This window comes from Sciurus carolinensis, chromosome 1, assembly GCF_902686445.1.
Source record: "Sciurus carolinensis chromosome 1, mSciCar1.2, whole genome shotgun sequence".
Classification (NCBI taxonomy): Eukaryota; Metazoa; Chordata; class Mammalia; order Rodentia; family Sciuridae; genus Sciurus; species Sciurus carolinensis.
Genome location: NC_062213.1, coordinates 410,323 through 433,345, shown reverse-complemented (window position 1 = coordinate 433,345; position 23,023 = coordinate 410,323). Strand labels below are relative to the sequence as shown.

The window sequence follows — 23,023 nt, the reverse complement described above, 5'->3', positions numbered from 1 at the left end:
AACATCAAGCAAATATATTGAAGATGCCAATATTTATTAAAAAAAGAAAGGGGGGGGAGTAGTTACAAATATGGAAATAGGAAAGGGCAGAATGAACTCTGTGGTTTTGGATGCCAATTGGTGGATTTTAACATACTGATAGGTATGGGAATCAAAACAAGATTGTGTTTGTAGAAATACACAAATTGATTTCCTAGCTGTCTGCCAAGAACAGGGTGAACTATGGGATCCTGGTAACAATGTGCACTTAGCACTTTTTTTTTTTTTTGAAAAAAAAATTGTTTTTAGTTGTCAATGGACCTTTATTTTTTTATATGCAGTGCTAAGAATCGAACCCAGTGCCTCATGCATGCTAGGTGAGCACTCTACCACTGAGTCACAACTCCAGTCCTTTAGCACTGTTTTCTAAAAACATACTCCACAAAAGGGACCAGGGCTTTTGGGATAAGCTTTGCAAAGTTTGCTGTGCTGGACTGCAAAGAAAGAGATGTCAAAGGGGCCTGGGATCAGCTTGAACGGGCCCCACTGGCCAAACCTGGCACATTCTGAGTATTACAATAAATGATGCAGTAACAAACTGGAACTCATCAAAGAAACAAGCCACTGAGTCCACAGTACATGAAGGAATACATGAATGGAGAAGGCAAAGCCTTTCCTTTGGAAATGGGATTAGGAGCACAGAACATCTACAGATCTAAATGGGGTAAAAACTGATGAGAAACAGGCTGTCTACAAAGACTCAAAAAGGGAAATAACTTTGTAGTAGAGAAACCAGGTGGTCACCGTGTTAACCATGTGAAGAAGAGTAACACCAGGGACTTCCTGACATATTACAGAGAGGACACGTCTTGTCCGTAGCCCCTGTCAAAGTCACCAGGAAGCCAGGAGATCCAAGGCAAAGGGCAGCCTACAAAGTGACTGGCCTGTGTGCTTCAAAAAAAGTCAATGTCAAGAAAGACCACGGCTGAACTAACTATTCCAGACAAAGGACACGACAACCACAGGCATGACAGAGGCGGGCTGACTGGGAGGACAAGGTCACAGGCTGCAGGTTGTAGTCAACATTTGTCTTCTGACTTGATCATGACACTGTGGCAACAGAAAGGAAGGTCCTTCTTGGGAAGCATATGCTGAATTATCTGGGGATACAGGTGCTTAGTTGCAGGGAAAAACTGTCTACATATAAAGAGGAGGAGAGAAGAAAATAACAAGGTGAACGTTGGCTGGGGAATCTGGGTGAAGGGATATTGCTGTTTGTGGCATGACTACTTTTCTGTGTGAAATTATTTCAAACTTTAAAAACAAAATCACAAAAATGCAGGCCAGGGTGAACACATCATTCATGTCTATTCCAAACCTTGGGACACCTACTGTACACCCTGGAAGCTCTCTACTGCCTTCCAACACCTACAACCTGCACTCCTGTCTGCATTACTGCTAGTGAGAATGAGCACTGGTTCTGCCGGCTAGCTGCACCTGATGCTTATCAAAGCAGAATTAAACAGGGAAGGTCGACATCCACCTGCTGGCTGGGGTCACAGCAGAGCAGAGGGATTCCCAAGTAGAGAGCAGCTGCAAGTGGCAGGGCTGCTGGGTGGATGGTTCTGGAATCTTTCCTGAAGTTGGTCCCAAACTTGTTTCTTTAGCGCTTGAGTGATTCTGAGGTTCTATGGTCTATGAATGGATACCTAACTCAGGCTGCCAAGGGCAAGGTACGGTTTAGTGTGCCACACACACCAGGTTGTTTAGTTCTCACAAAACTGACTAAGGCATGAACTCAGGTCCATGCTAGGCCCCATGTTCCTCCTGAGGAACAGTGTTGAGAAGGGGTGAGAAGGGAGTGATCCTCAAAGGCTGTGGCAACTGCTCAGGAACCATCCACTGTACATGGGAAACCAATGCACAGCACAGACTAGACCCCTGATCAAAAGACAGACCTTGACTCCTACAAGAACACTGAGCCCCTGGGCAAGGCCTTACCCTGAGTCACCTACAACCACAGGATAGTTGTGCAAGGCCAGGTTACAAACTTCTGTAAAGGGCCAGAAAGTAAATACTCTGGCTTTCTGGGCCATGTGGTGTCTAAAACTATTCAACCCTGTCATGCAGAAGCTGCTGTAGATATGTGTAAGCAAACAGGTATAGCTGTACCCCAACAGAACTTCACTTACTAACAGGTGGTGGGCCAGATTCAGCCTGCAGATCCTGCAAAACTCCCATGTCGTAACCTGCTGGGTGGAGTTCCAAGGTCTCTCTTGTAACATCTATGTTGCACCTAAGCTTTCTCCTTTTCAGGGTTCAGGGGACACTGAGGAGGGTGGGCTGGTAAGCTTGGCTCCAAGGCAGGGCACCTAGTAGTTGCTTCAAAGATGTCTGGTGATGAATGCATCTGGGAGAAGATTGATCCTGGAAGCTTCCTCACTGGAAGAGGTGCAAAGAGAACTGCCATTGTGGGTCCTGCACTAGAGGCACAGAAACCAGAGGCCGGGACCTGGGTCACCGCACAGTAGCGAGGATGACAACCTGACCATGGGTATGCACAGGGAAGCAAGGCAGTGGGGGTCTGGGTACAAGCTGCAGAAAGGGAGGGATAGAAGAAAAAGGAATTGGCGTACCACCTCTGGGGACTATAATAGAGCGTTCAGACCTAAAAAACCCCTCAACTTCATGTCATGTAAGAAAATTTAATGAGTCACTGATAGAGAACTCACTCCCAGGACTAATTAACGAAAGAATTACTGTGGTTATCTTCAACCAAAGATTACTTTACTTTTTGGTAACTTTTGATCATGACAATAAACTCCATTCATGAATATGCGGCCACAATGAGCTTTACTACCTAATCAATGTGACAGTCTGCTCATAATAAAAATATAACAGAACAAAACACAGATGAGAGGTCACAGGAGCTGACAGCAATGGCAGGGGAGGGAGCCTGTAAGGGGTGTTTCTAAGGGGCCAGTGAGTGAGCCTAGGCTCCAGGCCTGGGAAGGGAGAGGATGAGACAAAGGCTGAAGGGTCAGAAAGGAGCCACAGTTCAATTTCACTCCCGTTAGCCCACAAGTCACTCCCTGGTGTGAATCAACTGGTGTTTAATCAACTTTGACCGCTGGCTGAAGGCTTTCCCACAAGTAGTGCAGTTGTAGGGCTTCACCCCAGTGTGGATCCTCTGGTGTTGGATCAGGACTGAGCGCTGACTGAAGGCCTTCCCACACTCACTGCATTTGTACGGCCTCTCACCAGTGTGGATTATCTGATGCTGAATAAGGTGTGAGCTCTGGCTGAAGCCCTTACCACACTCAACACATGTATAGGGCTTCTCTCCAGTGTGGACTTTCTGGTGGTGAATGAGATTGGAGCTTCGGTTGAAGGCCTTACCACACTGGTTACATTCATGGGGTTTCAGCCCATTATGAATCCTCTGGTGCTGGATAAGGGTTGAGCTCTGGCTAAAGGTCTTTCCACACTCAGTGCATTCATAGGGCTTCTCTCCAGTGTGGACTCGCTGGTGAAGGATGAGGTTGGAGCTGCGACCAAAGGTCTTCCCGCATTCTCGGCACTCATAGGGCTTGTCGCCAGTGTGCACGCCCTGATGCTGGATGAGGGCTGAGCTGTGGCTGAAGGCCTTCCCACACACGCCACACCCATAGGGCTTCTCTCCTGTGTGAATTATCTGGTGCTTCCTGAGCACTGAGCTGTAACTGAAAGCTTTTCCACACACGCTGCACACATGCGGTTTCTCTCCAGTGTGAACTCGCCGGTGCTGAATAAGGCTGGAGCTCTGACTAAAGGCTTTACCACAGTCACTGCACGTGTAAGGCTTCTCTCCAGTGTGAACCCTGTGATGCTTAATGAGGTTGGAGACACGACTGAAGGGTTTGCCACAATCGTTACATTCATAGGGCTTCTCTCCAGTGTGGACCCTCTGGTGCTTCCTGAGGTGTGCGCTCTGGCTAAAGGCCTTCCCACACTCCTTACAATCGAAAGGCTTCTCACCCGTGTGAACCCTGTGGTGTTTAATGAGGTTTGAGCTCCGCCTGAAGGCCTTCCCACATTCCTCACACACATATGGTTTCTCCCCGGAATGGATTCTTTGATGCTGGATGAGGTTGGAGCTGCGCCTGAAAGCCTTTCCACATTCATTGCATTCGAAGGGCTTCTCACTCATGTGAGACTTTTGGTGCTTTTTAAGGCTTGAGTTCTGACTGAAGGCTTTCCCACATTCATTACACACGTACGGCTTCTCACTGCTGGGGAGAACCTGGTACCCAGCAAGGTCTGTGGGCTCCTGGCAGGCCTTCACCCTCATGTGAGCTTGCAGGGGGTTTCTCACAACTGAGTTCTGGCTGAAGGGTGTTTTGCATTCCCTGCACATGCAGGACTTCTCTCCAGTGCTGGCTGTCTGATGCTGAATAAGGTCAAGGTTGCCACTGAAGGTTTCTCCACACCCGTTACATATAAGTGGGCTTTCAGCTGTGGGAAGCCCCTCATGGCCACTTTGGTCCACACTGTGTTGAAAGCTCTGGCCACATGTGTCACCTGAATGTTGTTTTTCTTCCGTAGAGACTTCCTGATGTGTCATCTGGCATGGGCTCAGGCTGAAGCTTTGGTTAATACCACTGCCACCCAGACCTTTCTCCCCTGAAGGGCCCTTGAGGAGCACTGTTACTGACATCAAATCCCCATCCCGGTCTGGGGGTTGCCCCAAGCTCTCGCCTTCAGGGACACCCCAGTCTCCGGCTAATAAGTCATCACAGAGTTCTCCAAGCTTGGACAGCTGGGAAACGTCACCAGCACAGTTTTCTGACATTTTTGCCTGTGATTCCAAATCCTCCAAAATGTCTTCCTTGGGGTGAAACTCCTTGTCCTCAGTCTTGATATCACAATCTGAAACAACAAACACGAAGTCACAGAAGGAACTGCAGTGACAGGAACAAGAGACACAGATGGGCCTGCAGAGCTGCTGACCTCACTTCTGGAAGAGTCAGTGAGGAGAGCAGGGATCCCACTGCCAGCAGCAGCCCCCAGTCTGGCAAAGGGCCCAGGGAGGGGTTTAAGAGCTCCTAGGTGACAAGTGGCAGGGGAGTCAAAGACAATCAAGAACCCACCCTTGGGGCTGTGGTTGTGGCTCAGTGGTAGAGTGCTTGCCTAGCATGTGTGAGGCACTGGGTTCAATCTTCAGCACCACATAAAAATAAATAAAATAAAGGTAAAGAAAAATACAATAACATCATTAAAACAACAACAACAACAAAACCCACCCTCCCTAGGGCCCACATCTCAGGAATGCACCAGTAGCCTGCACACTGCCTTGGGCCAAGCCTTGGGGTGCCTCTTGGCTCCCACTTCCTCTCATCACCACAGCAGGCAATCAACAAGATCAGTGGACTCTACTTGGGAATATGCTCCCAAGGCAGGTGCCCTCCCACCCATACAAGGGAAATCACATGCTTGCTTTCTTTTTTTTTTTTTTTTTGCTGTGCTGGGATTGAACCCAGGGCCTTGTGCTTATGAGGCCAGCACTCTACCAACCAAGCTATATCCCCAGCCCCACATGCTTTCTTATATTGTGACATACTTTACCCTTTTTTCTTCATACCAGAAACCTCTCAGGCCTATCTTTTGTTCTCTCGGTGCATTCAGGCTTGGTCTCAGGATTAACCAGCATGGGCGATGGAGCCTGCTTCAGATGAGGAGCATATTGCTCCTTTATGAAAAGCAAAGCCAGTTCCCAGTTGTGGTGCTCTCCCTGCCTGGAACACGGGGCCTTCCTGCTGGCCTCTGCTCAAATACTCCTTTCCCTAACCACTATATAGGTGCCAGACTCCTACTCTCCTGACCTGGACCACTCACTGACATAGGACTGACAGATGAGGTCACTGATGCTTGGTGCCTTTCCAGTGCTCTGTGCTGCCTCCTTGGGTCGACAGTGCCTCTCCCTATTCTATCTGTGACATGCACAGCTTGCTTCCAGCATGGACACATCTGTGCCCAGGAGCTGCCAGTGGCATCACTGCAGACTGACCTGGCCACATGCTCAGTCCTCACAGGCCCAGCCCTTGCCTGCTGCAGTAATTGCTTTTATTTATTTATTTTTTTGCGGTGCTGGGGATTGAACCCAGGACCTTGTGCATGCAAGACAAGCACTCTACCAACTGAGCTATATCCCCAGCTTTTAGATGCTTTTAGATGTGTGCAACATGGCTTAGAGTCCCCCAGCCAAGGCCACACTCCTGGAGTCCCACATGACTGTCACCCATCACAGATCATGGGGTGCAGCATCAATCTCAGTGCAAGGTCAGCCCACCTGCTACACAGACCTCAAGAAACACCTCACACTCAGGTGGCTCCAATATGCCCACCTCCTGCTCCGGAGGCTTCTATTTCCATTTCATTTCATGATCTATTAAGGTGGAACTCACAGCATGGAAGGTTAACTGTTCTACAGTAAGCAACTTGGTGGCATTTAGCACATTCACAGTGCTGTGTAACCAGCTCATGCATCATAAGAGCAGTGTTTTTTTTTTTTTTTTTTTTTTTTTTTATTATAGACAGAAACCCTATTGGCTATTAAATGGCAATATGATTGTGGTTTTGATTTGCAGTTCTCTAACGACTAATGATGTTAAGCCTCTTTTCATTTGTTAGTCATTTTTTTTTAGTCAGTCCTTTGCCCACCTCCACCCCACAACCCCACTGCCCGCTCTGGTACTGGGGATAGATCTCAGGAGTGCTCTATTAATGAACTACATCCCTAACCATTTTTTAGAAATATTTAGTTGTTATTTATTCATTTATATGTGGTGCTGAGAATCAAACCCAGTGACTCCCACATTCTAGGCAAGTGCTCTACCACTGAGTTACAACCCCAGCCCCCTAACCCATTTTTCAATGTATTTTGAGACAGGATCTCATAAGTTGCTGAGGCTGGTCTTGGACTTGCAATCCTTTTGTCTCAGCCTCCAAGTCTCTGGGATTATAGGTGTGCGCCACCACACCAGGTGCTCTTGCCCAATTTTTAAATTGGGTCGTTTTGTTGTTGGGTTGTAAAAGTTCTTTATATATTCAGTACTAGACCTTTATCAGATAAACATGATTTACAAAAATTTGCCCCCATTATGTAGGATGTCTTTGCTCTTTCTTGATCATGTCCTTTGATGTTTGTCTTTAATTTTGATTAAGTCTAATTTATTTTTCTTTTGTTGCTTGTGCCTTTGATGTCTTAATGCAAGGTTATGAGGATTTGCTCCTGTTTCCTCCCAAGACCTTGATGGTTTTTAAGCTCTTAAGGTCTTTGATTCATTTTCAGTTAATTTTTGTACATGGAATTTGTAGGAATTCAGCTTCACTTTGTTTGGTTTTTGTACTGGGGATTGAACCCAGAGGTGCTTTACCACTGAAGTCTCCCACTGTTTTAAATTTTGAGGCTCAAAATTTGGCTTGGACTGGGGTGTAGCTAAGTGGTAGAGCACTTGCCTAGCATGTGTGATGCACCAGGTTTGAGCCTCATATAAATAAATAAATAATAAATAAAAAAGGTCCACTGACAACTACAAAATTTAAAAAATCAAACAAAACTTTGCCTCGAACATTGATCCTCCTCAGCCTCCTGAGTTGTTGGGGTCACAGTGTGTGCTGCTGTGCCAGCTCCAACTCTGCTGGGTTGCAAGATTTAAATCTTGACTTGTTTTGTGACTTGACATATGTTCTATGTAGAGCCGAGAAGAATGTCTGCTCTTCTGAGTGTAGTGTTTTGTCCATCTCTTAGGTTGTTTGGGTTTCTACAGCAAAATAACTTAGGGGCTGAAAGTACAGCTCAATGGAAGAGCACCTGCTCAGCATATGCAAGGTCCTGGACTCGGTCCCCAGCATGCCCCCCAACCAAAACCAGAACAAGTCTAGACTGGGTAATTTATAAACAACAGAAATTTACTGCTCCTGACTTTGGACGCTGGAAAGTCCAAGACTGAGGTGCCAGCAGATTAACTGTCTGGTGAGAGCTTTTTTCTCATAGATGGGACCTTTTATGTATTCTCATGTAGCAGAAGAGAAAGAAAGGGGCAACTAAGATGCCTCAGCCCTCTTCTACAAGGGCACTGATCTCATCCACAAGGGCTCTACCCTTATGATCCTAATGCTCCCCAAAGGCCCACATCTTAATATCAGTACATCAGAGATTCATAATAGATATGAATTTCAGAAGGGCACAAACATTCAAGTTCAGATGGTTTACAGTGTGGCTCAGGCCCTCTATTTCTTGAATGATATTCTGGAACATCACTGGAATTAGGGTATTGATGTCTCCAAATAATGTCCTTCCTTCTCTCTGGTGACAAATTTTGACTTAGTTTGTTTTGTCTGATATTAGTATAGTCATCCCAGTTCTCTCTGGGTTATGAATTACATGGAATATTTTTTGCACATCTCACTTCAGGCTTATGTCTGAATCTAAAGGAAGCCTTCTGCAGGCAGCACATAGTTGGACCATGCTTTCCTATTCACTTTGTCAATGTCTGCTTTCTGACTGGAAAGTTTAATCCATTTACATTTAAAGTAGTTACTAAAAAGAAAGGACTTCTGCCATTTTGCTACTTGTTATTTTTGGTAACAGGGACTGAAACAGGTGTGCTTAACCATTGAGTCACATCCCTAGCCCTTTTTCTTTTGAGACAGGACTTTGTTAAGTTGCTGAGGCTGGCTTTGAACTTGCAATCCTCCTGCCTCAGCCTCCTGAGTTTCTGGGATTACAGGTGTGTGTCACTGTGCCTGGCTTTGCTATTTGTTTTTGGTACATCTTTTACATTTTGCTCCTTAATTCCTTTATTGCTGCCTACTTTTGAATTCAGTTGATTTTTTTGCAAAGTCATTTTTATTTTCTCTTTAATTCCTTTTGTATACATTTGCTAGATATTTTCTTAGTGTTTACCATGAACATCCTAAAACAAATGATATCAACTTAGCCTCAATAACACACAAAAATCTGCTTCTAGCTGGGCATGGTGGTGTGTGCTGATAATCCCAGTGGCTGTGGAGGCTGAGGCAGGAGGATTGCAAGTTCAAAGCCAGCCTCAGCAACTTAGCAAGGTGCTAGGCAACTCAGTGAGGCCCTGTCTCTAAATTAAAAAATACAAAAAAGGGCTGGGGTTGTTGTGGGAAGCCACCCTTATTTAGCAGAATTAGATTAGGATGAGCCACGGGACACAGAGGCCTGGTTTCTAGGAACTAGCAGCAATATCTGTCCCAGATTGCCAGGAAGCATGTGGTGCTGTGTGGGAGTGGTTCTCTGTCTCCTGGAATATTCCCCCTAAGAGAATGGCTCTCCTAACTCCACCCTATCCTGTCCATCACAGAAGCAGCTCCTCTCTGTCCTGGCCCCCTTTACCTGTGTATTGTAAGTAAAATAATTGGGCGACTTCTTGTTGTTGTTTAGAGGCCAGAACTGGTATGGCCAGACCTGTCACGCCCCATCTCATTTAAAATGAGTACTGGCTCTTGTGTGTTTATTGAGTAGGTAAGTTTTTGGGTAATTGATTGAAAAACAGTCAACATCCTCCTCTGGCAGTTAACCCTTTTCTTATCCATGTGGGATGTGGCTGAGAGACCACCACAAGATGTAGCTCAGTGGTTGTGTCCCTGGGTTCAATTCCTAGTACAAGAAAAATATACATACTTTGTTCATTATGGGCTCAAAATATGTCATAGACTTATTGGGCTGGGGGGGCACTGGGCTGGGGGGGCAGATCAGTGGTAGAATGCATGCTTAGCATGTGTGAGGCCTTGAGTTCAATCTCCAGCCCCTAAAATGCAAAGCAAAACAAAACTCAGACTTGTTACTTTTTTGCATGTGCTCTTTAAATCATGTGGGAAATAAAAAGTGGATTCACAAACCAAAAATACAGTAATAATAGCTAGGCGCAGTGGCACACGCCTGTAATCCCAGCGGCTTGGGAGGCTGAGGCAGGAGAATCACGAGTTCAAAGCCAGCCTCAGCAACTTAGCGAGGCACTTAGCAACTCAGTGAGACCCTGTCTCTAAATAAAATATTAAAAAAAGGGCTGGGGTTGTGGCTCAGTGGTTAAGCACTCCTGGGTTCAACCCCTGGTACAAAAAAAAAAAACTACTAAAAATACAGTAATACTAATTTTTTTTTTTTTTTTTTCCGGTGCTGGGGATCAAACCCAGGGTCTTGTGCATGCAAGGCAAGCACTCTACCGACTGAGCTATCTCCCCAGCCCCAGTAATACTAATTTTTATACTTGCTTATATGTAATTACCTTTACTAGAGGTCTTTATTTCTTGTATATCTTGGAGTCTCTGTCTACTGTCCTTTCATTTAACCTTTAAGACCATAACAGATCTCCTGAGGCTGTTGTCTTTTGGGGAATGTCTTAATTTTTCTTTTGTTTTGAAAGATAATTTTTGCCACCATTCAGATTTCTTGGTTGCAGGTGTTTAGAGGGCAACAGCCTCTCACCATTCAGTGAAAAAGCATAAACTCTGTCCTTGCCAATGGTACTCTTTTTCTGCCTTTCCTGGGAGGGATATTCTGTTCCATACTGGGTTTAGATAAAGGTCAAGGGAATGTTGGGAGGCAGTGGCACCTGCTGAGTGGGATGTGGTCAAGGGGACCTGAAAAGGATCTGAGAGGGGGCTTCTCTGAAGAAGGGTGGTAGGAGAAAGGTGTAAGGAGTAGGGGTGACAGCACACATCACCCAGGATTGCTGGGTTGAGATCATGGAGGAACCCACAACAAGTGGTCTGAGTGAGAAGGCCAGAGAGCAAGTGTAGAGTCAAAGCTTATGAGAAGACAAGGAGGCAGGAACAGAGCTCAGAAGGATGTCACTGGGGACAGACTTTTGGCTGATGCAGTAAGGCACTAGCTGCATTTCTAGCAGGAGACAAAACAAAATGTCTCAAAAGATCAACTTGGAAGGGTGTGCAGAAGTATGGTGTAAGATGAGATCTGAAGCAGGGAAAACACTAAGGTGCCCAGCCACTCAGCAGCACACACAGAGCAGGAGACTTGGGAGGGAGCTATAAGATTGTCAGCAATGGTGTCTGCCCCTCGGAGAGCAGATGCCCAGTTTCCTGGGGAGGAATCTTCACTCTTTCCAAACGGGGGGGGGGGGGGGGGGGGGGAGGGGGGTTGGGTTAAATCATCTCCAACATTTATTCAGTACATTTTAAATTATCTTAAATTCTCATTGTTTTGAATAGAAGTTTTGAGTCACATAGCTTAAAACTTAAAAGGTTTAAAGAAAAAGTTATAAATGCCCAGTCACTTGGTTCCCCATTCCAGTTTGATATGTCCTTACAGATTACTCTATGCTTACACAAGCAAATACACATAGGCATTTTTTTTTGCCTTTTTCAAAAAAATTATATGGTACCAAACTAGTTTGGCACTAGTTTTACACGTTGCTTTTCTCAGCTCATTCTCAATGGGATGTTTCCTAGACATGCGCTTAATCTGTGGTAGGCAGAACACCCCTTTCCCCATGTCCACATCTTACTCCCAAGACCCTGTAGATATGTTACACTAAACAGCATAAGGGACTTGGCATTGGAACTAGGGTTACCAGCATGGATTACCCTGGTGGATCCAAACTAACCACAGGAGACGACCTTGTACACGGGCTACCTCCAGGAGCTATGGGCCACTCTGCCTGTCAGGCAGCAAGGGAACGACGAACCTGTGTACAACAATCACCAAGCAACGGGCTCTGCCTGAATGAGCTTGGCAGCGGGTTCTCCTGGCTAAAGGCTGAACCTGGCACTTGAAGACACAGCAGCGACGCTCTCGCAGCAGGAGCTGCAGGATGGGACCTGCGATTGCTCAGTCCCTATTTCCACAAAAACGGTTCCAAATTCTTCTCCCTCCCCAGCGCTCTCTCCCCTTGGAGGGGAAGCCCACTACTGCGGAACCACCTGGGAACGACGCCTGGCACTGAGCGGATCCCGCCCCGCCCAGGTCTGCGCGCCTCTGACGTCACCGCGAGCCCCCAACCCCCGCCCCGTCAGACCCGAGTCCCGGGCACTCTTCCACCGCACACCTGCCCTCGCTCCACCCGAGCTCTCGCGCGCCTGGCCACCCGAACACGCTTCCCCTCCGGGGCAGTCTCCGCAGGGCCTCCCGCGGTTCGCCCTACCTGAAGATGCCCCCCAGGTCGCGGAGGCAGCGGCCCCGGCCAGGCCGAGCAGACCCCTCTCCGCGCGGCCTCGCCCCGCCGGGGCTCCGGATCCCGCTGCCTGCCCCGCGCGAGCCCCCTGGGGCCCCATCGCTCGACACCAGGGACACCGAAGCAGAACCTTCGCCCGGCGAACTCACCTCCCGCAGGGGTCGCGTCCGGCAGGGTAGCATCGCCGCGGCACCCAGCGTCTTGGCCCTGGCTCCGCTGACTGGAAGTCCCGCCCCCAGCTTCCGTTGGAAGCCCCGCCCCGTCGGCGTGACCGCTCTAGACTGCGGGAGGCTGAGGAGACTCGGTGATACAGCGCAGGGCCGGATTCCGCTAGGGCAGATCCCCGAGCTGCTGCAGATCCTGGCGGTTAGGGTGGGCCGAGCAGGGTGGCAACTGAATGCAAGAGGGCGGTACCAGAAATGCAGAGAGAACTGAATATGCGCCGGAGAAGGAGATTGTAATACACAAGTCCTCAGAAATGGATCAGATTGTATCATGACGTAAGATGGCTGGGGGTGCAGCTCAGTGGCTCAGCGCCTGTAGCATGAGCGACGTCCCGGGTTCAGTCCCCAGTACCGGGGGCGATACAAAAAAGCACACAGGAATACCCAACAAAACAAAACCGTAAACATGGAAGAAACATAAATAAACGGAAAACTCAAATTCGTTCAGTATATGATACATACTCTCCTCCTCCCACAGGGTCTCGATAAATTGCGGGTCTCCTTAAATTGCTAAGGCTGACCTCGTACTTGGAGTCCTTCCCTCAGCTTCCCAAGTCGCTGGGATTACAGGTGTGAGCCAACAAGTCAGGTTAGATAATGTATTTTCGTGAGCATGTTTGTGTAACATTTACGGAGATCAATTATATACTGTTGAATTGATATTCTTCACATAAAGGATATGAATAACATTTTACAGGCATATTAAACTACCAAAATTGGGAGTAAATAGTAAGTCTCACAAAAAAGCGCTGTCAACGTGTACACTGACTAGATAACCTTGATAAAAATGACATCAGCTGGAAGATTACAGACCGTAAAGCAATGAAAAGTAACACTTCATTCTCAAAGCTCTGGTCCCCAGCATAAAGTGTGGTTTTAAAAAAAGCCTTATGATTATTAAAGACAAAATCATTTATCTTAAGAAGTTAAAAAAGATCCATAGCATTTTTCCACCAGCAATAACCAACCAGATAATGTAATGAAAACTGAAATATCCTCCACAATAACAACAAAAGGTATAAAATGCTTGGAAATCCTTTGGTATGAGTTGGCCTTCCGTGTCTTTAGGTTGCATTGTGAATTCGACCAAATTAAAACTTTTTAAAGAATTGCCTTTGTATTGAACATGTGCAGACTCCTCTTTTTGGCGTTCTCCCCTAAATAATACAGTATAATAACGACTTATGTAGCATTTACATTGTATTGGGTATTTTAAGTAATCTAGAGATTTATTCAAAGTACACAGGAGGATGTGCCTAAAGTAAATGCAAATACTATCCCTATTTCTTTTTTTTCCCCAGTCGCTGGGGATTGAACCTTTTCCCCCACATCCTCGCCAACATTTATCATTGCTGTATTCTTGATAATTGACATTCTGATTGGAGTGAGATGACATCTTAGAGTAGTTCTGGTTTGCATTTCTCTTATTGCTAGAGATGTTGAAAATTTTTTTCATATATTTGTTGATTAATTGTATATCTTCTTCTGTGAAGTGTCTGTTCAGTTCCTTAGCCTTTTTATTGATCGGGTTATTATTATTATTTTTCTGGTGTTAAATTTTTTTGAGTTCTTTATATTTCCTAGGGATTAATGCTTTATTTGAGGTGCATGTGATAAAGATTTTCTCCCAATCTGTAGGCTGTCTCTTCACATTACTGATTGTTTCTTTTGCTGAGAAGAAGCTTTTTAGTTTGAGTCCATCCCATTTATTAATTCTTGATTTAACTTCTTGCGCTTTAGTGGTCTTGTTAAGGAAGTTAGGTCCTAGTGACATGGTGAAGATTTAGGCCTACTTTTTCTTCTAGTAGTCCCAGGGTCTTTGTTCTACTGCTTAAGTCTTTGATCCACAGTGAGTTGAGTTTCATGCAGTTTGAGAGATAAAGGTTTAATTTCATTTTGTTACATGTGGCTTTCCATCTTGCCCAGCACCATTTGTTGAATAGGCTATCTTTTCTCCAGTGAATGTATTTGGTACCTTTGTCTAGTATGAGATACCTGTATTTATGTTTGCCTCTGTGTCTTCTATTTGGTACCATTGGTCTATGTGTCTGTTTGGTGCCAATACCATGCTGTTTTTGTCACTGTGGCTCTGTAGTGTAGTTTGAGGTCTAGTGTTGTGATGCCTCCTGCTTCACTCCTCTTGCTAAGAATTGCTTGGCTATTCTGGGTCTCTTATTTTTCTAAATGAATTTCATGATTGCCTTTTCTAGTTCTATGAAGAACGTCATTGGGATTTTATTAGGAATTGCAAAAAATTTGCATAACACTTTTGGCAGTGTGACCATTTTGACAATATTTATTCTGCCTATCCAGGAGCATGGGAAGTCTTTCCATCTTCTAAGGTCTTCTTCAATTTCTTTCTTTAGTGTTCTGTAGTTTTCATTGTAGAGGTCTTTCATCTGTTTTGTTAGATTGATTCCCAAGGTTTTTTTTTTTTTTTAGGCGATTGTGAATGGGGTAGTGTTCTTTATTTCTCTTTCAGTGGATTCATTACTGATGTATAGGAATGTGTTTGATTTATGGGTATTGATTTTATATCCTGCTACTTTGCTGAATTCATTTATTAGTTCTAGAAGATTTTTGATGGAATTTTTGGCTCTTCTAAATATAGAAGCATGGCATTGGCAAATAGTGATAATTTGAGTTCTTCTTTTCCTATTCATATCCCTTTAATTTCTTTCTTCTAATTGCTCTGGCAAGGACAATGTTGAATAGAAGTGGTGAAGGAGGACATCATTGTCTTGTTCCAGTTTTTAGAGGGAATGCTTTTAATTTTCTCCATTTAGAATTTTGTTGACCTTGTGTTTAGCATATATGACTTTTAAGATGTTGAGGCATTTTCCTACTATCCCTAGTTTTTCTAGTGTTTTGAACATGAAGCGGTGCTGTATTTTGTCAAATGCTTTTTCTGCATCAATTAAGATGATCATATGATTCTTGTTTTTAAGTCTGTTGATATGATGAATTACATTTATCGATTTCTATATGTTCATCCCTGGGATGAACCCACTTTATCATGATGCACAATCTTTTTAATATTTTTTTTGTATGGCTGGTTGCCAGAATTTTTTTGAGAATTTTTGTGTCTATATTCATCAGGGATATTGGTCTGAAATTTTCTTTCCTTGATGGTATTTGTCTGGTTTTGTTATCAGGGTGATAGCTTCATAGAATGCGTTTTAAAGGGTTCCCTCCTTTTCTATATCATGCAATAATTTGAGGAGTATTGGTGTTAATTCTTCTTTGAAGGTCTGGTAGAACTCGGCAGAATCCATCTGGTCTTGGGCTTTTCTTAATTGGTAGGCTTCTGTTTAAATTGTGTATGATTCAGTTTAGGTAGGTCATATGTCTCTAGAAATTTGTCAATGTCTTCAATATTTTCTATTTATTGAAGTATAAATTTTCATAATAGTTTCTAATTATGTTTTGTATTTCAGTAGTATCTGTTGTGGTATTTCCTCTGTCATCAAGTGTTTTAGTAATTTGGGTCTTCTCTCTTTTTCTCTTCATTAGTGTGGCTAGGAGTTTATCAATTTTATTGATTTTTTTCAAAGAACCAACATTTGTTTTTTCAATTCTTTTGTTTCAGTTTCATTGATTTCAGTTCTGATTTTAATTATTTCTTGTCTTCTACTGTTTTTGATGCTGATTTGTTCTTTTTCAAGGGCTTTGAGATGTAATGTTAGGTCTTTTATTTGTTGACTTTTAATTCTTTTAATAAATGAGCTCAGTGCAATGAACTTTCCTCTTAGTTCTGCCTTCATAGTGTCCCAGAGATTTTGGTATGTTGAATCAGTATTCTCATTTACCTCTTAGTATTTTTTCATTTCATCCTTGATTTCTTCTAGTATCCATTCATCATTCAGTAGTTTATTATTTAGTTTCCACATGTTAGAGAAGCTTCTATTTTTTTATTTTATCATCAATTTGCAATTTCAGTCAATTATGATCTGATAGAATGCAGGGTATTATCTCCATTTTTTTGTATTGACTAAGAGTTGCTTCGTGGCATAAGATATGGTCTATTTTAAGAAAAGGATCCATGTGCTGCTGAGAAAAAGTGTATTCGCTTGATAATGGATGAAATATTCTATATATGTCTGCTAAGTCTAAATTATTGATTGCATTATTTAGTTCTATAGTTTCTTTATTTAGTTTTTGTTTAGAAGATCTGTCCAGTAATGAGAGAAGTGCGTTAAAGTCACCTAGTATTATTGTGTTGTGGTCTATTTGATTCTTGAAATTGAGAAGGGTTTGTTTGTTGTACATGGATGCTCCATTGTTTGAAGCATAAATATTTACAATGGTTATTTCTTGCTACTATATAGTTCCCTTCAGTAGAATGAAATGACCTTCTTTGTCCCTTTTGATTAACTTTGGCTTATTTCATCTCATGTAGTATATCTCACTTAGCATGATATTCTCCAATTTCATCCATTTGCCTGCAAATGCCATAATTTTATTATTTTTTATAGCTGAGTAATATTCCATTGTATATATATACCACAATTTCTTTATCCATTCATCAATTGAAGGGCATCTAGGTTGGTTCCACAATCTGGCTATTGTGAATTGAGCAGCTATGAACATTGATGTGGCTGTATCTCTGTAGTATGCTGATTTTAAGTCCTTTGGGTATAGGCCGAGGAGTGGGATAGCTGGGTCAAATGGTGGGTCCATTCCAAGTTTTCTAAGGAATCTCCACACTGCTTTTCAGAGTGGCTGCACTAATTTGCAGCCCCACCAGCAATGTATGAGTGTACCTTTTTCCCCACATCCTCTCCAATACCTATTGTTGCTTGTATTCTTGATAATCACCATTCTAATTGGGGGTGAGATGGAATCTTAGTGTAGTTTTGATTTGCATTTCTCTTATTACTAGAGATGGTGAACATTTTTTCATATGTTTGTTGATTGCTTGTAGATCTTCTTCTGTGAAGCATCTGTTCATATCCTTAGCCCGTTTGTTGATTGGGTTATTTGTCTTCTTGGTGTAGAGTTTTTTGAGTTCTTTATAGATTCTGGAAATTAGTGCTCTATCTGAAGTATGAGTAGCAAAGATATTTTCCCACTCTGTTGGCTCTCTCTTCGCATTGCTGATAGTTTCCTTTGCTGAGAGAAAGCTATTTAGTTTGAATCTATCCCAGTTATTGATTCTTGCTTTTATTTCTTGTGCTATGAGAGTCCTGTTAAGGAAGTCTGATCCTAAGCCAACAAGGTGAAGATTTGGACCTACTTTTTCTTCTATAAGATGCAGGGTCTCTGGTCTGATTTCAAGGTCCTTGATCCATTGTGAGTTGATTTTTGTGCAGGGTGAGAGATAGGGGTTTAGTTTCATTCTGTTGCATATGGATTTCCAGTTTTCCCAGCACCGTTTGTTGAAGAGGCTATCTTTTCTCCATTGCATATTTTTGGCACCTTTGTCTCGTATTAGAAAATTGTATTTATTTGGGTTTGTGTCTGTGTCCTCTATTCTGTACCATTGATCTACCTGTCTATTTTGGTGCCAATATCATGCTGTTTTTGTTACTATTGCTTTGTAGTATAGTTGAAGTTCTGGTATTGCGATACCCCCTGTTTCATTCTTCCTGCTAAGGATTGCTTTAGCTATTCTGGGTTTCTTATTCTTCCAGATGAATTTCATGATTCCTTGATCTATTTCTGTAAAGGTACATCATTGGGATTTTAATTGGAATTGCATTGAATGTGTATAGCACTTTTGGTAGTATGGCCATTTTGACAATATTAATTCTGCCTATCCAAGAACGTGGGAGATCTTTCCATCTTCTAAGGTCTTCCTCAATTTCTTTCTTCGATGTTTTGTAGTTTTCATTGTAGAGATCTTTTACCTCTTTGGTTAGATTGATTCCCAAGTATTTTATTTTATTTTTTGAGGCTATTGCAAATGGGGTTGTTTTCCTCATTTCCCTTTCAGCTGTTTTGTTGCTTGCGTATAAAAATGCTTTAGGTTTATGCGTGTTGATTTTATAGCCTGCTATTTTGCTGAATTCATTGATGAGGTCTAGAAGTTTTCTGGAGGAGGTTTTTGGATCCTCTAAATATAGAATCATGTCATCAGCAAATAGTGACAACTTAAGTTCCTCTTTTCCTATTCATATCCCTTTAATTTCTTTAGTCTGCCTAATTCCTCTGGCTAGAGTTTCGAGGACAATGTTGACTAGAAGTGGTGAAAGAGGACATCCCTGTCTTGTTCCTGTTTTTAAAGGGAGTGGTTTCAGTTTTTCTCCCTTAAGAATGATGTTGAGGGCTGGGGAGATAGCTCAGTTGATAAAGTGCTTGCCTTGTAAGCACAAGGCCATGGGTTTGATTCCCAGCACCAAAAAAAAAAAAAAAAAAAAACAAAAAACCAAGAATGATGTTGGCCATGGGCTTAGCATAAATAGCCTTTACAATGTTCATAAATAGCCTTTACTATCCCTATTTTTTCTAGTGTTTTGAGCATGAAGGGGTGTTGTATTTTGTCGAACGCTTTTTCTGCATCAATTGAAATAACCATATGATTCTTATCCTTAAGTCTATTGACATGATGGATTATGTTTATTGATTTACGAATGTTGAACCATCCTTGCATTCCAGGGATGAACCCCACTTGATCGTGGTGCACGATTTTCTTAATATGTTTTTGGATACAGTTTGCCAATATTTTGTTAAGGATCTTTTCATCTATATTCATCAAGGATATTGGTCTAAAATTTTCTTTCCTTGATGTGTCTTTTCCTGGTTTGGGTATGAGAGTGATATTAGCTTCATAGAATGAGTTTGGTAGGGTACCCTCCTTTTCTATTTCCTGGAATACTTTGAGAAGTATTGGAACGAGTTCTTCTTTGAAGGTCTTGTAGAACTTGGCTGAGAATCCGTCTGGTCCTGGGCTTTTCATGGATGGTAGATTTTTAATGGCTTCTTCTATTTCATTGCTTGATATTTATCTGTTTAAATCATGTATGTCCTCCTGGTTCAGTTTGGGAGGAGCATATGTCTCTAGAAATTTGTCAATGTCTTTGGTAGTTTCTATTTTGTTGGAGTACAGATTTTCAAAGTAGCTTCTCATTATGTTCTGTATCTCAGTGGTGTCTGTCGTGATTTCCTTTTGCATCATGTATTTTAGTAATTTGAGTTTTCTCTCTCCTCTTTGTTAGTGTGGCTAAGGGTTTGTCTATTTTGTTTACTTTCTCAAAGAACCAACTTTTTCTTTTGTCAATTTTTTGAATAGTTTCTCTTGTTTCAATTTCATTGATTTCAGCTCTGATTTTAATTATTTCCTGTCTTCTACTACTTTTGCTGTTATTCTGTTCTTCTTTTCTAGGGCTTTGAGCTGTAATGTTAGGTCACTTAGTTGTTGATTTTTCATTCTTTTCTGGAATGTGCTCCATGCAATGAATTTTCCTCTTAGTACTGCTTTCATAATGTCCCAGAGATTTTGATATGTTGTATCATCATTCTCATTGACCTCTAATAATTTTTTAATCTCCTCCCTGATGTTTTTTGTTATCCATGTTTCATTCAATAGCATATCATTTAGTCTCCAAGTGTTGGAGTAATTTCCCTTTTTTATTTTGTCATTGATTTCTACTCTCAGTCCATTATGATCTGATAGAACACAAGGCAGTGTCTCTATTTTTTTGCATTTCCTAAGGGCTGCTTTGTGGCATAACACAAGGTCTATTTTCGAGAAGGTTCCATGTGCTGCTGAGAAGAAAGTGTATCCACTCGTTGATGGATGGAATATTCTATATATGTCTATTAAGTCTAGGTTATTGATTGTGTTATTGAGTTCTATGGTTTCTTTGGTTGGATTTTGTTTGTCAGATCTATCTAGTGGTGACAGCGGTGCGTTAAGGTCGCCCAGAATTATTGTGTTGTGGTCTTTGTGATTCTTGAAATTGAGAAGGATTTGTTTGATGTACAGGGATGCACCATTGTTTGGGGCATGAATATTTACTATCGTCATGTCTTCCTGATTTATGGTTCCCTTAAGCAGTAGGAAATGTCCTTCTTTATCCCTTCTGACTAACTTTGGCTTGAAGTCCACTTTATCTGATATAAGGATGGAAACCCCCACGTTTACTGAGTCCATGTGCGTGGTAGGTGTTTTCCCATCCTTTCACCTTTAGTCTGTGGATGTCTTTTTCTATGAGATGAGTCTCTTGCAGGCAGCATATTGTTGGGTCTTTCTTTTTAATCCATTCTGCCAGTCTGTGTCTTTTGATTGATGAGTTTAGGCCATTAATGTTCAGGGTTATTATTGTGATATGATTTATATTCCCAGTCATTGGGCTTATTTTTGGTTTTTAAGTTGGCTTGGTTTCTCCTTTGAGTGGTTTTTCTCTAAGGTAGTTCCTCCCTTTGCTGACCTTCATTGTTGTTTTTCATTTCCTCCTCATGGACTATTTTGTTGAGAACATTCTGTAGTGCAGGCTTTCTATTTGTAAATTCTTTTAACTTTTGTTTATCATGGAAGGATTTTATTTCATCTTCAAATCTGAAGGTTAGTTTTGCTGGGTGTAGGATTCTTGGTTGGCAACCATGTTCTTTCAGAGCTTGAAATATGTTGTTCCAGGCCCTTCTAGCTTTTAGAGTCTGGGTTGAGAAGTCGGCTGCTATTCTTATTGGTCCCCCCCTATATGTAATCTGATGCTTTTCTCTCACGGCCTTCAAAATCCTATCTTTATTTTGAATGTTAGGCATTTTCATTATCATGTGCCTTGGTGTGGATCTGTTGTGATTCTGTGCATTTGGTATTCTGTAAGCCTCTTGTGTTTGATTTTCCATTTCATTCTTCAGGTTTGGGAAATTTTCTGATGTTATTTCATTGAATAGGTTGTTCATTCCTTTGGTTTGTACCTCTGTGCCTTCCTCAATCCCAATAATTCTTAAATTTGGTCTTTTCATGATGTCCCATAGTTCTTGGAGATTCTGTTCATGATTTCTTACCATCTTCTCTGTTTGGGCAACTTTATTTTCAAGATTAAATATTTTGTCTTCATTGTCTGAGGTTCTGTCTTCCAAGTGGTCTACTCTGTTGGTGATGCTTTCCATTGAGTTTTTTATTTGGTTTATTGTTTCTTTCATTTCTGTTTGTTTTTTTTTTTTTGAGAATCTCTATCTCTTTCTTGAAATGATCTTTTGCTTCCTGCAGGTCCTCTTTCAGCTTATTGGTATTATCATTCATTGCCTGCATTTGCTCTCTTATCTCATCCTTTGCTTTGCGAATCATCTTAATCATGTATAATCTGAAGTCCTTTTCTGACATTTCTTCTACCATACTGTCATTGGATTCTATTAATATAGAATCTAGATTTGTTTGGATCATTTTCTTCCCTTGTTTTTTCATGTTGTTCATGTATCTTCCCCTCTGGCAGTGCAGATCTGGGGTATTGCAGATTTCCCCCTATAGGCTTATAGTGGCCCTATAGGTTTCCAAAACCCTTTCTTTAAGGGGAGATCAATATTAGCAGTGCCCAATTCAGACACTATGCAATCCTAGACCAAATAGCCCCTATGAGGACAATAACAAAATTGTCATAATAAACAGAATGAGTTCAAATATTATCTTCAGTAAAACAAACAGATTTGCAATAAGGTCTGCAGTTTCTAATGGAGGACAAAGAGAATGCAGAGGGATGTAGAATGTGACTGTTAATGAGATAAGAAAAGAATATACAGAAGTTCTAGATAATAGAAAGGGTGAAAGTGTAATCAAAAGAAATTGCATGTTAGCATGAAAAAAAGGGAGAAAGAGACTCTGAGGGAACAGGTAAACAAAAGGAAAAGAGAGCAAGAAAAGTAAAGAAATAAAAACTTAAATTTTTTTAAAAAAGGAGAAAAAAGAAAATCTACTGTATAACAGTCATATACTAATGAAACCTCCCAGTGTTCAGTAGCCTGATGCATGAGAGGCACCTGACAATGAGCTTCAAGCCTCCAGCAGGCGTCTCAGGATGGGATTTGCCCCACCCAAAGATCGGAGCTACGGCTTCCAGGATTATCCAAGATGGCTGCTCTGGCTTCGAAATGTGTTGGCAAATGGGGAGCTGCAGTTCAGGGGTGGATGTGGTCAGTTGGAGGTCCTGGAGATGGGATGCGGTTGGTCAGGCAGGGGTCCTGGAGGTCCGGTGTGTTTGGTGTGGTTGTGGGATCCTGGAGGCCAGGTGCAATCAGTCGATCTGGGGTCCCGGTGATAGGGCGCAGTCAGTTGGTCTGGGGGTCCTGGCGGCAGGGAGCAGTCAGTCGATGTGAGGGCCCCAGAGGCAGGTAGTGATTGGTCGGCTGAGGGATCCTGGAGACAGGGCTCAGTCAGTCTGGCCAGGGGTCCTACAGGGCCTGGCTGTTGTCTCAAAATGGCGGCAGCCATGTGTAATCAAACCTGCAGGTACTGTAACAGTGAACTTCCAGGCTGCAGCAGGCAGCTGGTGCTACACTGGCGGTTGGCGATCAGTTTGCTGACTGTTGTCGGACAATTGGGAGGTGAACCTCGAGCATTGGGTGATGGATAGGAGTAAGGCAGGTGATGGACAGGCGAGAGGTAGGCAAATGGCAGATGATAGACACCTGATAGTGAGCAATCTGCTCTCAAAAAAGGTGTTGATATGCTGGCAGAAT

General features: G+C 42.7%; 1 protein-coding gene across 1 annotated transcript in view; it reads right to left on the bottom strand.

Annotated features, from left to right (window-relative positions):
• Positions 1-2,744: 2,744 nt before the first annotated feature.
• The window catches only part of Znf16 (zinc finger protein 16), a 40,581-nt gene continuing 20,302 nt past the window's right edge, over positions 2,745-23,023 (bottom strand). The window contains exons 2-3 of the mRNA XM_047562838.1: positions 12,329-12,455; positions 2,745-4,887 (exon numbers count right to left, since the gene is read on the bottom strand). Coding sequence (XP_047418794.1) covers positions 3,065-4,887; positions 12,329-12,455 — 1,950 coding nt within the window. The 3' untranslated portion in view covers positions 2,745-3,064. The remainder of the gene's footprint in view (positions 4,888-12,328; positions 12,456-23,023) is intronic.